The 13,464-nt window shown below is 39.9% G+C and overlaps 1 protein-coding gene across 8 annotated transcripts in view; it reads right to left on the minus strand.

Moving 5' to 3' along the window:
* Positions 1–1,890: 1,890 nt before the first annotated feature.
* LOC141389602 (uncharacterized) overlaps positions 1,891–13,464 on the minus strand; it is a 114,022-nt gene continuing 102,448 nt past the window's right edge. For 4 of the 8 annotated variants that reach the window (XR_012409118.1, XR_012409120.1, XR_012409119.1 and 1 more), the window contains exons 6-11: positions 11,784–11,862; positions 11,623–11,720; positions 11,363–11,563; positions 11,149–11,291; positions 10,373–11,047; positions 1,891–2,794 (exon numbers count right to left, since the gene is read on the minus strand). Coding sequence is in view for 4 of the 8 variants with exons in the window: in XM_073961369.1 (XP_073817470.1) it covers positions 2,683–2,794; positions 10,902–11,047; positions 11,149–11,291; positions 11,363–11,563; positions 11,623–11,720; positions 11,784–11,862 (779 nt within the window). In the remaining 4 variants the exon portion in view is untranslated. The remainder of the gene's footprint in view (positions 2,795–10,372; positions 11,048–11,148; positions 11,292–11,362; positions 11,564–11,622; positions 11,721–11,783; positions 11,863–13,464) is intronic. The other 4 variants (XM_073961369.1, XM_073961372.1, XM_073961368.1 and 1 more) reach the window with 1 other exon arrangement.

Genomic DNA, 13,464 nt, shown 5'->3' on the forward strand with positions numbered 1-13,464 from the left:
TGCTACCGAAGAGAAAAATGCGGCATATAGGGCTACTTTACAATCAGTAGCAACGCGTAGCGCACGATAGAGATATCGGGAGAAAAGGAGAGAGGAGAAACGTCTTTTCCGCAGGAAAAAGAGAGAGATGGAAAAGCGAGAGTGTGAAAAAATCGAGATGTACAGGAACCAGAATGAAGTCCGAAAATTCTACCAAAGAGTCAAGCATCAAACTGATGGCTTTGGTACAGGCACATCCTCCTGTAGAGACCAGCAAGGTATTTTGGTAACTGATACATATAGTGTACTCAGGATATGGAAAGAACATTTGTCAAAACTGTTGGTATCCAATAGCAGCGAAGACGGCGAAGATACCACCGACCCAATCCCAGAAGATGGTATTGAATGTATACCGCCCAGCCAAGATGAGGTAAAGACAGCAATAAATCGGCTGAAGAATAATAAGGCAGCAGGAGCTGATGGCTTACCAGCCGAGCTGTTCAAAATCGGAGGCGACACTCCTATAAGGTGTATTCATCAGCTAGTTAGCACCATCTGGCAGGAAGAAAGGAGATAAGACTGTATGCTCCAACTATAGGTGCATAAGTCTTCCCTATTGCCTATAAGATAGTGTCAGGGATATTGTGCGAACGACTAAAGCCAATGGTCAACGAAATAATTGGACCGTACCAATGTGGCCCAATGTGGCTTTAGACCTGGCATGTCCACCATTGACCAGATATTTACCCTGCGGCAAATCCTAGAGAAGACCCAAGAGATGCAGATCGACACATATCACCTTTTTGTCGATTATAAAGCAGCATTCGACAGTCCCCTCCGATCAAAGGTATTCCATGCAATGTCTGAATTTGGTATCCCCGCAAAGCTCATCCGGCTTTGTAGGATGACTTTAACTGATACTAGGCCCTCAGTTAAAATTGGAAAGAACCTCTCGGAAGAATTTTGTACCAAAAGAGGTTTCAGACAAGGAGACAGCCTTTCGTGTGACCTATTCAACATTTTGCTGGAAAAGGTAATTCGAGATGCAAATGTCAAAAGAAATGGCACAATTTACACCAATAGCCACATGTTACTTGCTTATGCTGATGACATAGACATCATGGGACGATCAGCAAAGGAAGTAACTGATACCTTTAGGAAGGCCGAAGCAGAATCTGTGAAAGTGGGTCTGGCGGTAAACGGCGAAAAGACCAAATTTATGGTGTCTACGCACAAAGCGTCCATAGAGCTCGGACCAATTGTGGAAGTTGGAACCTACAATTTTGAGGTAGTTAAAGACTTCGTCTACCTCGGCACTGCCATAAACACAACAAACAACGTCAGTTGTGAAATAAGAAGAATTGTGTTGGTCAACAGATGCTACTATGGTTTAAGTAAGCAATTTAAAAACAAAACCACATCTTGTCATACAAAAATAACACTATACAAAACGCTGATACTACCCGTGCTAATGTATGGCTCCGCAGCATGGGTACTTGCGCAAGCAGATAAGGCAGTCCTTGATGTGTTTGAGAGTGACGATGGTGAATATCGACGTCGTATGAACCACGAGCTATATCAGCTATACAAAGACATGAATATAGTTAAACGTATCGAGATGCAACGATTGCGTTGGCTAGGCCATTTCATGAGAATGAGCGATGATGAACCCGCTAAAAAGGCGTATGAATACATGCCACATGGCGGTGCACGCAGAATCGGCAGGCCTAAGCTTCGATGGAGCATACAAGTGGATGAAGAAATGAAAAGGCGCGGTATTCCAAAAAGTCAAGCGAAAAACAGAGAAGAATGGAGATCTTTTCTTAGTTCGGTCTATGGAACAAATGTTCTGTAATGGGCCAACTAAGTAAAGTAAGTAAGTAAGACCACGACCCGAAAATTAACACTATATTTTTATTTTTATTCTTAGTGACATGTATTTGTTGTTTATTTTTTATTTTTATTTATACTTAATGAATACAATCGGAATGGGCTTAATACTTAATGGCTATTTAGTAATGTATAAAAAATATTAAATGTTAACAATTAATAAGTAGAAAAATTTTACAAAATGTTCGGTAGTTTTTTCTGTTTTTTTTTTCTCATTCACTACAAACTAAATTTACATAAAATACAGATTCGTAATATCGACTTAAAATTAAAAACTAAAAAATGTATTTTTTAATAAAAAAGTAAATACATAGAAAAATAAAAGAAAAGTTATGAATATCAATAATTTTTAAGAAATATTATAATACAGAAGAAGAACGAAAACTTTTGCCTCAATTGGTTATTGTTTGTAAATCAACAAAAGTTTTGTGGACGGAATTGTAACAAAAGCAAATACATTTTTCAAGTTTGCAACAACATCAAAAAGAATAAACACAACTTTTTTTATCAAAATACAAATTATAAATCTGAGGGTTTGTGGCGCCCTTTGTTTGTTAGACTTCTTATAACTTCAACAAGTTTGTTTGCTCAATTTGTCATTTGTATTTAGTTTTTAATTAGCTACGAACGAATACACATAAATACATAGAAACATACTCTCTAATATTATTTAAGTTAATTAATAATATATTTTCTTTGTTTTTGTTGTTAATTTGTCAACTATTGTTATTTACAAATACATAATATAAAATAGTGTGCAGTGATAATAACTCTCGCTGCCTACTGTTGTGTACTTTCTCCAGTGCCTCCGCTCTAGCTGTGTAAGGGTCCTCGTGTTCGTGTCACTGGACCACTACCAGGTGGCAACCGATTACCCGGACGTTGATGTACAATGGCATAGTGTTCACTTTCAATAGGCATTGACCTTTAAATAAACAATAATAACAATTAATAAACTGAAATAAAATATTGAAAATAAATTTCCATTTTTCTTTTAGTGTATTTCTAGATAAGATTTGAGATGTGGTGTGTGTGGCGCTGTTAAAATGATATTTTCAGATTATTTTTTAGTAGTACGACTGAGAGTTAAGATGTGAATAAATATTTCATATCACAAATATTTGATGTACAATCTCAGTGAATGAATGAGTTGACTAAGTGACAGTCTGATAGTCGGCAAATACGATATTTTTTGAAGATAATTTTTTGTGACGTAATTGTTTTTGTCAATGGCAGTAGTGGTGGTAGGTGAAGGTCGGTTAGCACAAACATAAATGTGAAGAGATGCAACAATATTCTTATCAGAAAAGACATGCCTAACAATGTTTTTATGAATTCGTTCGCCATACAATGTTCATAGAAGAGAAAAATTAAAAAACAACAAAATCGCCGGAGCGCTTTTTAACTAAATCGCGATTCAAGTTGCCATTTTTTGGGTTTTTTAGGTTTTCACGATTTTGCTTGGAAACCGGACTAAAAAAATTTTGTAGCAGTGAAAAATTTGTACGAGATTGACCTGTAAAATATTTTCGTAGGTTTTACCTTTTTTGAGATATAGAAGCTCAGATCAATCATTCAGATTTTTTTCTCAGGTCTTCAGGATTTTGCTTGAAAATAGCAAGTCCTATCGGAATGGGACTAAAAAAATGTTGTAGCTGTGAAAATTCTCTACAAGATTGGATTTCGTATCTTTTTCCTAGGTTGTGCCATTTTTATATCCTCAGCATTTATGCTAACGAGGTAATATACACTTTCATAGGGGCAAAATGTGCCTCATCGAAATAACGGGTTTAGACCCCAAGTCTGTTTGTCCGTCTGTCTGGCTGGCTGGTGCGTACGATAACTCTCGAACGGATCGACCGATTCGGTCCAAAATTTGGCTTTCGTAATATTTTGTCCAAACTTAGTTTAAGCTCGAAGATGGGTTATATCGGTCTACTCCTTCCGGTACCTCCCCCACGAAAATTCGAAAATGTTCGGAAATTTTGAGCACACGATAACTCTTGAAGGAAGTAACCTATTTGGTCCATACTTTGCATATGGTGAAATTTCTACCATACTTAGATGAGGTTCCAATATGGTCTAAATCGGTCCACTGCTTCGGGTACCTCCCACACAAAATTTTGGAAAAGTTCAGTTTAGGACCCGTTCTTGAATTACTCTGATTTTTGTTGTAACAGCTTGTATTCACTGCCCTCCATAAGACGGTAAAAGTTTCATCAGGGGCTAGCCCATAATTCCAGAGAAAATAGCCTGAAAGTTGCAAAAAAGCCCTATGGCACCGAGTGTAGTGGTTGGAACGCAAGATAACTCTCGAACGGTCGTGCCGATTCGGTCCAAAATTTGGCCTTCGTAATATTTTGTTTAAAGTTAGATTAAGTTCGAAGATAAGCCATATCGCTCCGCTCCTTCGGGTACCTCCCCCACAAAAGTTCAAAAATATTTTATTTCAGACAATTTGGAGTCGATTGAGCAATGTCCGTCCGTCTGTCTGTCTGGCTGGCTGGAGCGCACGATAACTCTCGAACGGATAAACCGATTCGGTTCAAATGTTGGCTTTCGTAATATTTTACCCAAACTTAGTTTAAGTTCGAAGATGGGCTATATCGGTCCACTCCTTCCGGTACCTCCCCCACAAAAGTTCGAAAATGTTCGGAAAATTTGTGCGCACGATAACTCTTGAAGGGAGTAACCGATTTGGCCCATACTTCGCCCATCGTGAAATGTTTACCAGACTTAGATAAGGTTTCAATATGGACTCAATCGGTCCACTCCTTCGGGTACCTCCCACACAAATTTTCGGAAAATTTCAGTTTAGGACCATCTCTCGAATCGCGTTGATTTTTGTTTTAGCGACTTGTATTCACTGTCCTTCATACGACGGTACAAGTTTCATTAGGGGCAAGTCCATACTTCCTGAGAAAATAGCCTTAAAGTTTCAAAATAACCCCTATGATACCGTGTAAGGTAGTTGGAGCGCAAGGTAAATCTCAAACGGATCTGCCGATTCGGTGCAAAATTTGGCCTTAGTAATATTTTGTCCAAACATAGTTCAAGTTTGAAGATAAGCCATATCGGTCCACTCCTTCAGGTACCTCCCCCACAAAAGTTCAAAAATGTTCGGAAAAATTGTAATGAGCCCGAAGAATGTAAAAGCCCCCTATGGCACCATATGTTGTGGCTGGAGATCCACTTCCGATCCATTCCTTTTAGTATCTCCTCCGCAAAACTTTTTATATTTAATCCTAATCAACATTTTTCTCGCTTCAAACACCCAAAAATTTTAAAACCCCCTAAATACATGCTCTTTTGGGAAAAAATAGTTTCAATATACACAGGCGGAGGGTATATCTCTGTCGGCAAAGCCGACTGATTCTTTTTTACTTGTTATTATTATTATTTGGACCAATTTTGTGATGACGTACATTTTTATACCCTCAACATTTATGCTAACGAGCGTATACACACTTTCATACCGGCAATATATTCCTCACCAAAATAATGGTTTCAGACCCCAAGTATGTTTGGACGAAATTTGTTTCCAACAATTTGGAGTTGATTTAGCCATGTCCTGACTGACTATCTGTACTGGTGTCTGATGAGTTCCGTCTACTTTCAAAACAATCAGATATGGCTAAGGTAAGGGTGAACACAGTCGCTTTCATTGTCCTCATTAGCGGCCTTTGCTCTTAATTTGCAGTTTGCTGAGGTTCGTAGCGGTTTGGTCTTGGAAGTCTTACTTCGGTGTCACCGTGATGCAATAGTAAGAATCCTGAATATTTCTTGGACCAGATAAGAACGATTAAATTTTTCGTAGGAAAGTTCGTACTCCTAAGACAATGACCTGAAATCCGCGAAAATCGTACGATAACCAACTAAAATGGCTGTCGGAACCAGTAATGGACTGTGTGGTCCATTCCTCCTCAAAGAAAGTTTACAACTTTCGCTCTTAAATCGGATCCCTTGTTATCATAACTAAAAATTAATATTTTTTCTAGGGGAAGCCACTTTTGTTGTCTTACTTGCTTAGGTTGCGAATATAGGAAACGTTCAACGGTTTCCTCCGGTGGCCAATAGCCTAGTGAACGGTTTGCACAGCAATAGGCCTTTCCAGGTTCCGTCGATTTTGGCTAATCACAAACTTTGCGAGATTGATGCTTTAATGCGCCATGTAGATTTTGATATTAGACATGTTTCAGTCTTCTTCCATCTCATCTCTGTTTATGATAGATAATGCTGACGCATTCGGGAATTCGTTGGAATGCGCCATCTGCTATTTTTTGCAACATGTAGCGAATGAATCAGACACATTAACTTATCAACTTCCACTTCACATTCTTTCAGGATATCGACAGGTTTGCTTCTTCCGTGAAAACATCCCGAATTTGGTATCGTATCCCTTCATTATTCTAGTCTTTCCCGTTTGAAAATTTGAATTTAAAAGTCTGAACAAAGGTTAGTGCAGGTACAGTACACACAATAAATGCATATCCGTATGCTCTATCCCTCTACATTCCTAGAGCACATAATCTTGCTGCCCTTTAATGTGTATATTTATTGGCAGAATATGCATTACTCTATTGTGGGCTTCAGCCCGACAAGTACGCATTGCACCTGCTTCCCCAATGCACGCGGATCTTTTCATGCTGTATAAATTAAATTGATTAAAGTGCAAAAGTATTGTACTTTTGGAAAGTCCATCCTGGAACTATTTTGAGTCCTTCCTTTCGTAGGTCACTCTAATATTCATACCCTACACCCCACTGTGGTAAGGGGTATTATGTCTTTGTGCATTTGTACGTAACATACAAAAGGGAACGAGATAGATCCATACTTCCTTTTGGGGATATAAGTAGAATCCCTTTCTGAGTCGATTTATGTATGTCCGTCCGTCCGTCTGTCCATGTATTTTTGCTCGCAACGTACAGGTCGCATTTATCGTTCGATTCAGCTAAAAATTGTGGAATATCAGTTGTTTAGCCATAGGAAGAACACTATTGCTTTTGCTGAAAATCGGTTCAGATTGGGATATAGCTCCCATATATTTTAATCCGATTTCACGTATTTGCTGCAGCAAAAACACCCGTTCACCCACAAGAACGTTAAAAGTTTGGGTTTGGGCGCAGAAAGAAAGAGCAGCATTCTATGAAAACACAAAAGAAAAGAAAAACAAAACCCTCAAAAGTTGACGACTCCCGCAAACGTTTTAAGGACCATGATCTGCGAATATGCACCTGGAATGTTCGCACTTTTTATAGGGAAGGCGCAGTTTACGCATTGGCAGATGTACTTGAAAAGTACAAGGCTGACATTACTGCCATACAGGAAATACGATGGAATGGGAAATGCGTCACGTCAAACTTATGACCGTTGTCCTGCCCATGACATTAAAGTTATTCTAGGCGATTTTAATGCCAAAATTGGAAAGGAGAATATCTTTGGCCCAACAGTCGGGAAATTCAGTGTCCACAGTGAAACATCTGACAATGGTATGAGGCTGATAGACTTCGCAGCGGCAAAAAACATGGTAGTTAGCAGCACCAGATTTCAACATCTCGACATCCATAATGGCACCTGGCTGTCTCCAGATCAGAAAACAAGAAATCAAATTGATCACGTTGTGATAAATGGAAGACATTCATCGAGCGTGTTGGATTCCGAGGAGCAAACATAGATTCGGACCACTACCTTGTTGCAACAAAGGTACGCACCCGGTTAAACGTAGCAAACAAAATACGAACAGACACAACACGAAAGTTACACATCGGTAAGCTGCAATCACAACAGATAGCCACATAAATTCCACTCAACTAGCCCAATTGCTTAATCAAAGCACTCCTCATCCCGACCACTTATCAGCGCAATGGCAAAGTATTGCTCATTCCATGCAAACAGCCGCAAAATCCATACTTGGATACCAGAGACCTCCACCATCCATGGTGTGATCAGGAGTGTCGTGTCGCTACCGAAGTGAAAAATGCGGCATATGGGGCTATTTTACAATCCGTAGCAACGCGTAGCGCACGAGAGAGATATCGGGAGAAAAGCAGAGAGGAGAAACGTCTTTTCCGCAGGAAAAAGAGGGAGATGGAAAAGCGAGAGTGTGAAAAAATCGAGATGTACAGGAACCAGAATGAAGTCCGAAAATTCTACCAAAGAGTCAAGCATCAAACTGATGGCTTTGGTACAGGGGAGACGACGAAGATACCACAGACCCAATCCCAGAAGATGGTATTGAATGTATACCGCCCAGCCAAGATGAGGTAAGGACAGCAATAAATCGGCTGACGAATAATAAGGCAGCAGGAGCCGATGGCTTACCAGACGAGCTGTTCAAAATCGGAGGCGACACGCCTATAAGGTGTATTCGTCAGCTAGTTAGCACCATCTGGCAGGAAGCTAGTTAGCACCATCTGGAATAACGAGTACCCGACGATTGGAACCTGAGGATACTGTGCCCCGTCCACAAGAAAGGAGATAAGACTGTATGCTCTAACTATATGGGCATAAGTCTACTCCATATTGCCTACAAGATCGTGTCAGGGGCGAACGACTAAAGCCTACGGTCAACGAGATAATTGGACCATACCAATGCGGCTTTAGACCTGGCAAGTCCACCATTGACCAGATATTTACACTGCGGCAAATCCTGGAGAAGTCCCAAGAGATGCAGATCAACACCTACCACCTTTTTGTCGATTATAAAGCAGCCTTCGACAGCCCGCTGCGTTCAAAGGCATTCCAAGCCATGTCTGAATTTGGTATCCCCTAAAAGCTCATTCGGCTTTGTAAAATGACTCTAACTGACGCAATATCTTCAGTTAAAATAGGAAAGAACCTCTCCTAAGAGTTTTGTACCAAAAGAGGTTTCAGGCAATGAGACAGCCTTTCGTATGAACTTTTCAACATCCTGCTAGAAAAGGTTATACGAGAGGCAAACATCAAAAGAAGTGGCACAATCTACACCAATAGCCACATGTTACTTGCTTATGCTGATGATATAGACATCATGGGACGATCAGTAAAAGAAGTAACCGATACCTTTATGAAGGCCGAAGGAGAATCTGCTTAAGTGGGTCTGGCGGTAAACGGCGAGAAGAGGAAGTTGATGGTGTCGACGCGCAATGCGTCCATTGAGCTCGGACCAACTGTAAAAGTTGGTTCTGAGGTAGTAAAAGACTTCGTATACGAACGACATCAGTTGTGAAATAAAAAGAAGAATTGTATTGGCCAACAGAAGCTACTTTGTAAGCAGTTTAAAAACAAAGCCACATCTCGTCAAACAAAAATAACGTTCTACAAAACACTGATACTACCCGTGCTGGTGTATGGCTCCGAAGCCTGGGTACTTGAGCAAGCAGACATGGCAGTGCTTGGTGTGTTTGAGCGAAAAATTCTTCGAAAGATCTACGGATCAATCTGCGTTGGCGGTGAATATCGACGTCGCATGAACCACGAGCTGTATCTGCTATACAACGACATCAATGTACATAGTTAAACGTATCGAGATGCAGCGATTGCGTTGGCTAGGCCATATCATAAAAATGGGCGAAGATGAACCCGCTAAAAAGGCGTATGAATACGAACCGCTTGGCGGTGCACGCAAAGTTGGTAGGCCAAGGAATAGATGGCGCAAACATGTGGATGAAGAGATGAAAAGGCGCTGTATTCCAGAGTGCGAAGCCACAAATAGAGAATATTGGAGATCTTTTCTTCGTTCGGCCTATGGAACAAATGTTCTGTAATGGGAGATTTGCGACAAAATTAAGAAAAATATCTTCGATAATAGCCAATAGCTCAAATATAGATCAAATCGGTTAAGCCGGTCAGACCGACAGGCAGACAGTCAGACGGACATGGCTAAATCGACTTCAAATATAATTTCGATGAGGCACATTTTGGGCGTATAAAAGTGTATGTACCCTCTTTAATTAACCTAAAGGCTGAGCGTAAAAAGACGGCCTTTGTAAATACTGCAAGAGGTTGAACTCGTTTCAGATCTTATAATAGAAAGAACAAATGATTCGGATAATGACACTTAGTACGCTATAGGTTTCATTTCGAAGGAAATAGGAAGTACCACCGTGGTGCAAGGGGAGATACACCCGACTTGCACGCTGAATGGCCGGGTTCGATTCTCAGGCCAGACAGCATCACATTTTCAACGCTGTATTTTCGCCACCGTGTAATTTTGGCAACATTTCGTGCGTATTTCAGCCATGAATACTTCTCTACAAGTGGTGTATTATGACATGCCGTTCGGACTCGGTGACAAAAAGTACGAAACCTACTTTTTTTTGAGCTATTATGAATCGGGGTGCACTCCCTTGTACTTCTGGGATGTTTGCGGAAACAATTATTATATTATTGCATTATAAAAACAATTTTTAACTGAATTTTAGTGGAATATTGAGGTATGAATATGAAGTGTATAATATGAGGGGATGATGTTAGATATGTGTATGTATGTGTGTGCAATTCACTGATTGATAGAGATACCTACATAATAAAATATTTAAAGCTTCAATGGTTGCGTTTTTATAGACGGGACATAAAGGCATGCAACTGATTTTGGAGATTATGTTTTGTCATTTCTGTTTGTTGTTGTGGGGACATGTTCATGATGATGATGTTTAATTTCCAGCCAAACAAAATCAAAAGGTAGGAAATGTGGGGTGACATTAAGATATTCCATTTCCAAATATGCTCATGTAGGGTGATAATTTAAATAAATCTATGCTACTGTCCGCCCGTTAGCCCACAGGCAAGCAAGTGGCCAGCAGCAGCAATAGCAGAGATCATCATCTTGAGAGTTCACATCCACATATGATGAGAGAGTATGTGTATGTCGTTTATGTAATATGTGGCGTAGCATAGCATATCTGTGTTGTTGTTGTAGTTTTTCTTGTATGAAGTTCTTAAAGGGTTTTGTTGTTGTTGTTGCTTTTGTTCTTGTTGTTTTTTTGTGATGGACATTAGATTCTTTTTGTTTTTGCGTTTTGTTTTTGCTTTTCTTTTAGTATCTATCAGACCTATTGGAATGTATGGTTGAACCGCCGCTGGTATAACCTTTGTGTGCATCACGTCCATGCAGTGAATATCTTGAACCATATTGGCTACCATGCCAACTTCTGTAGGGATCATATTCTTCAATAATGGAGGGCTCTTTTTCGATTATCTGCAAAAAGAGAAAAAAGAAAACAAACAAAATAACAGTTAAGGGAAATTAGAAAATAATTAGCCATGGTAATAAAGGGAATATAACGGTCGCCAACATACCTCTGTATTGGCACAGCTGCAGCTCATGGCAGTGCATAGGAAAATATTCATCAACAACATAATAAGGAATAGAACACCCAGGGTAATGGCCAACCACAACAGCCAAGTCGGTCGAATGCCATCTTCACAGTCAACAGTTGTGTCTGTTGGGGAAATAAAACAAAACGGGATTTTAGCAGAGAAATCTTTTATGGATTGTTTAATTGTCACTTACAGGGTGCCTTGGCAGGATCTAAAACAAATACTGTGGTTCCAGCAATACTTGAACCCTCTTCATTGGGGTGAACTTTACGATTACCACCTTTTGTGCCAGCGGCACCTCCCACCCCAGCCACCGCAATTTGACTGCAATCTTCATCTTCAACACAGGGGCCATAGCACTGTATCACATCACATTGCAAATGGACTTCGGAACCTGTTTAGGGAAATTAAATTTAATATTTGTGGTCATTTTTTAAGAATTCTCTTTCTTACCTTCAGGGAATTTGAACATGGAACGTAGGGTAGCTTCAGCATAGTTGCCATCTGGACTTGGTACAAATCGGGAAATAATTTCTCCATCAAGGGGACATCTGCAAGCGATTGACATTTTTATGTTATAAATAAAATTCTGGGATTTTCTTGACATAACTTACCCTCTTTCATCGATCAGAGGAAGACTGAGATTCTTTTTGTCAAAAGCCATACAATTACCAACCTTAATACCATGGGTGCCTGGAATATAAATTTAAAATGTTTCATTAATAAAAAAATAATTCCCACCAAAATGGTAAATTTGTCTATGTTATATTTATCGGAAAGCTGTTCCTAGATTATACGAGATGCGAAGGTCAAAAGAAGTACAAACAGCCATATGTTACTTGCTTATGCCGACGACATTGATATCATCGGTCCATCGGTAAAGAAAGTAACTGATACCTTTGCAAAAGTCGAAAGGGAATCTGCTAAAGTGGGTCTGGCGGTAAACGGCGAGAAGACCACGTTGATGGTGTCGACGCGCAATGCGTCCTTAGAGATCGGACCAACAGTTGACGTTGGTTTCTATAATTTCAACACCGCCGTAAACACAACAAAAAACATCAGTTGTGAAATAAAAAGAAACAAAGCCACATCCCGTCACACAAAAATAACGTTTTATTAAACACTGATACTACCCGTGCTGATGTATGGTTCAGAAGCCTGGGTAGAAACATTCTTCAAAAGATATATGGACCAATCTGCGTTGACGGTGAATATCAACGTCGTATGAACAACGAGCTGTATCTGCTATACAACGACATCCGTATAGATAAACGTATCGAGATGCAACGATTGCTTCGGCTAGGCCATATCATAATGAGCGATGATGAACCCACAAAAAATGCGTATAAACACGTCCCACATGACGGTGCAAGCAGAATTGGCAGGCCTAAGCGTAGATGGAGCAAACAAGTGGATGAAGAGATGAAAAGGTGCCGTATTCCAGAAAGCGAAGCAACAAACAGAGAGAATTGGAGATCTTTTCTTAGATCGGCTTATGGAACAAATGTTCTGTAATGGACCAGTTAAATATGTAAGTAAGTTCCTAGGGTTACGGACGTAGGAGATGAGAGGTACAAAGGAACAGTACGGATCAGTTGTAACCAGCAAAGTCTATGATTTGTGTTGTTTTAATCTTGAAACGAATGTCCGAGAAACTAGAGCATTTGGTCAGTAAAATAAGGAACCACATTAAAGCCTTTTGAAAGCTGGGAAATCTACCTTCAACCATATCTTCCTTGACATAGCCCTAAAATCTAAAAAAGCCCCTAGATGGCTAAAGTGGGACCTATATAACAAAATGTGTGGCATATGACCATGGTGTTGGGTTCTATGTCTCGGGAACTACCAACTTACACATTTCCGGCCCCAAGCCCGTTTGCGGAAGGATGATAGGTATTGTCGCAAGGTGACTGAAAACCTTTACACAATAAAGGATCAAGGAGATATTTTGAGTTGTGCTGAGGATTTGAATGATTAAGATGTTGCAACAACCCCTCGAGACTAGGACACGATTACTTATTAAGTTGCTTAGACTTGCGAATGCCGTCACTGTGTTCGATTGTCCATCCCCTCATGGCTTACTCGTGGTTGCAACATAAGGAAAAAATAATGTAATCAAACACTAAAAATAAAACTCCTCAGTTGAAGCCTGAAAAATTGTCTAAGGATGATCTTTTAGCTTACAGACAGGAACTGATAGCTAGGCAACAAAGTCTAGTCAGCAACGGACTCACTCTATCTACACAACTCCAAATCAGCCCCGAAATATGAACTACTTCAATGAGGAAACTGCAA

Source organism: Musca autumnalis, unplaced genomic scaffold (genome assembly GCF_047663935.1).
Source record: "Musca autumnalis isolate F117 unplaced genomic scaffold, ASM4766393v1 scaffold_1, whole genome shotgun sequence".
Classification (NCBI taxonomy): Eukaryota; Metazoa; Arthropoda; class Insecta; order Diptera; family Muscidae; genus Musca; species Musca autumnalis.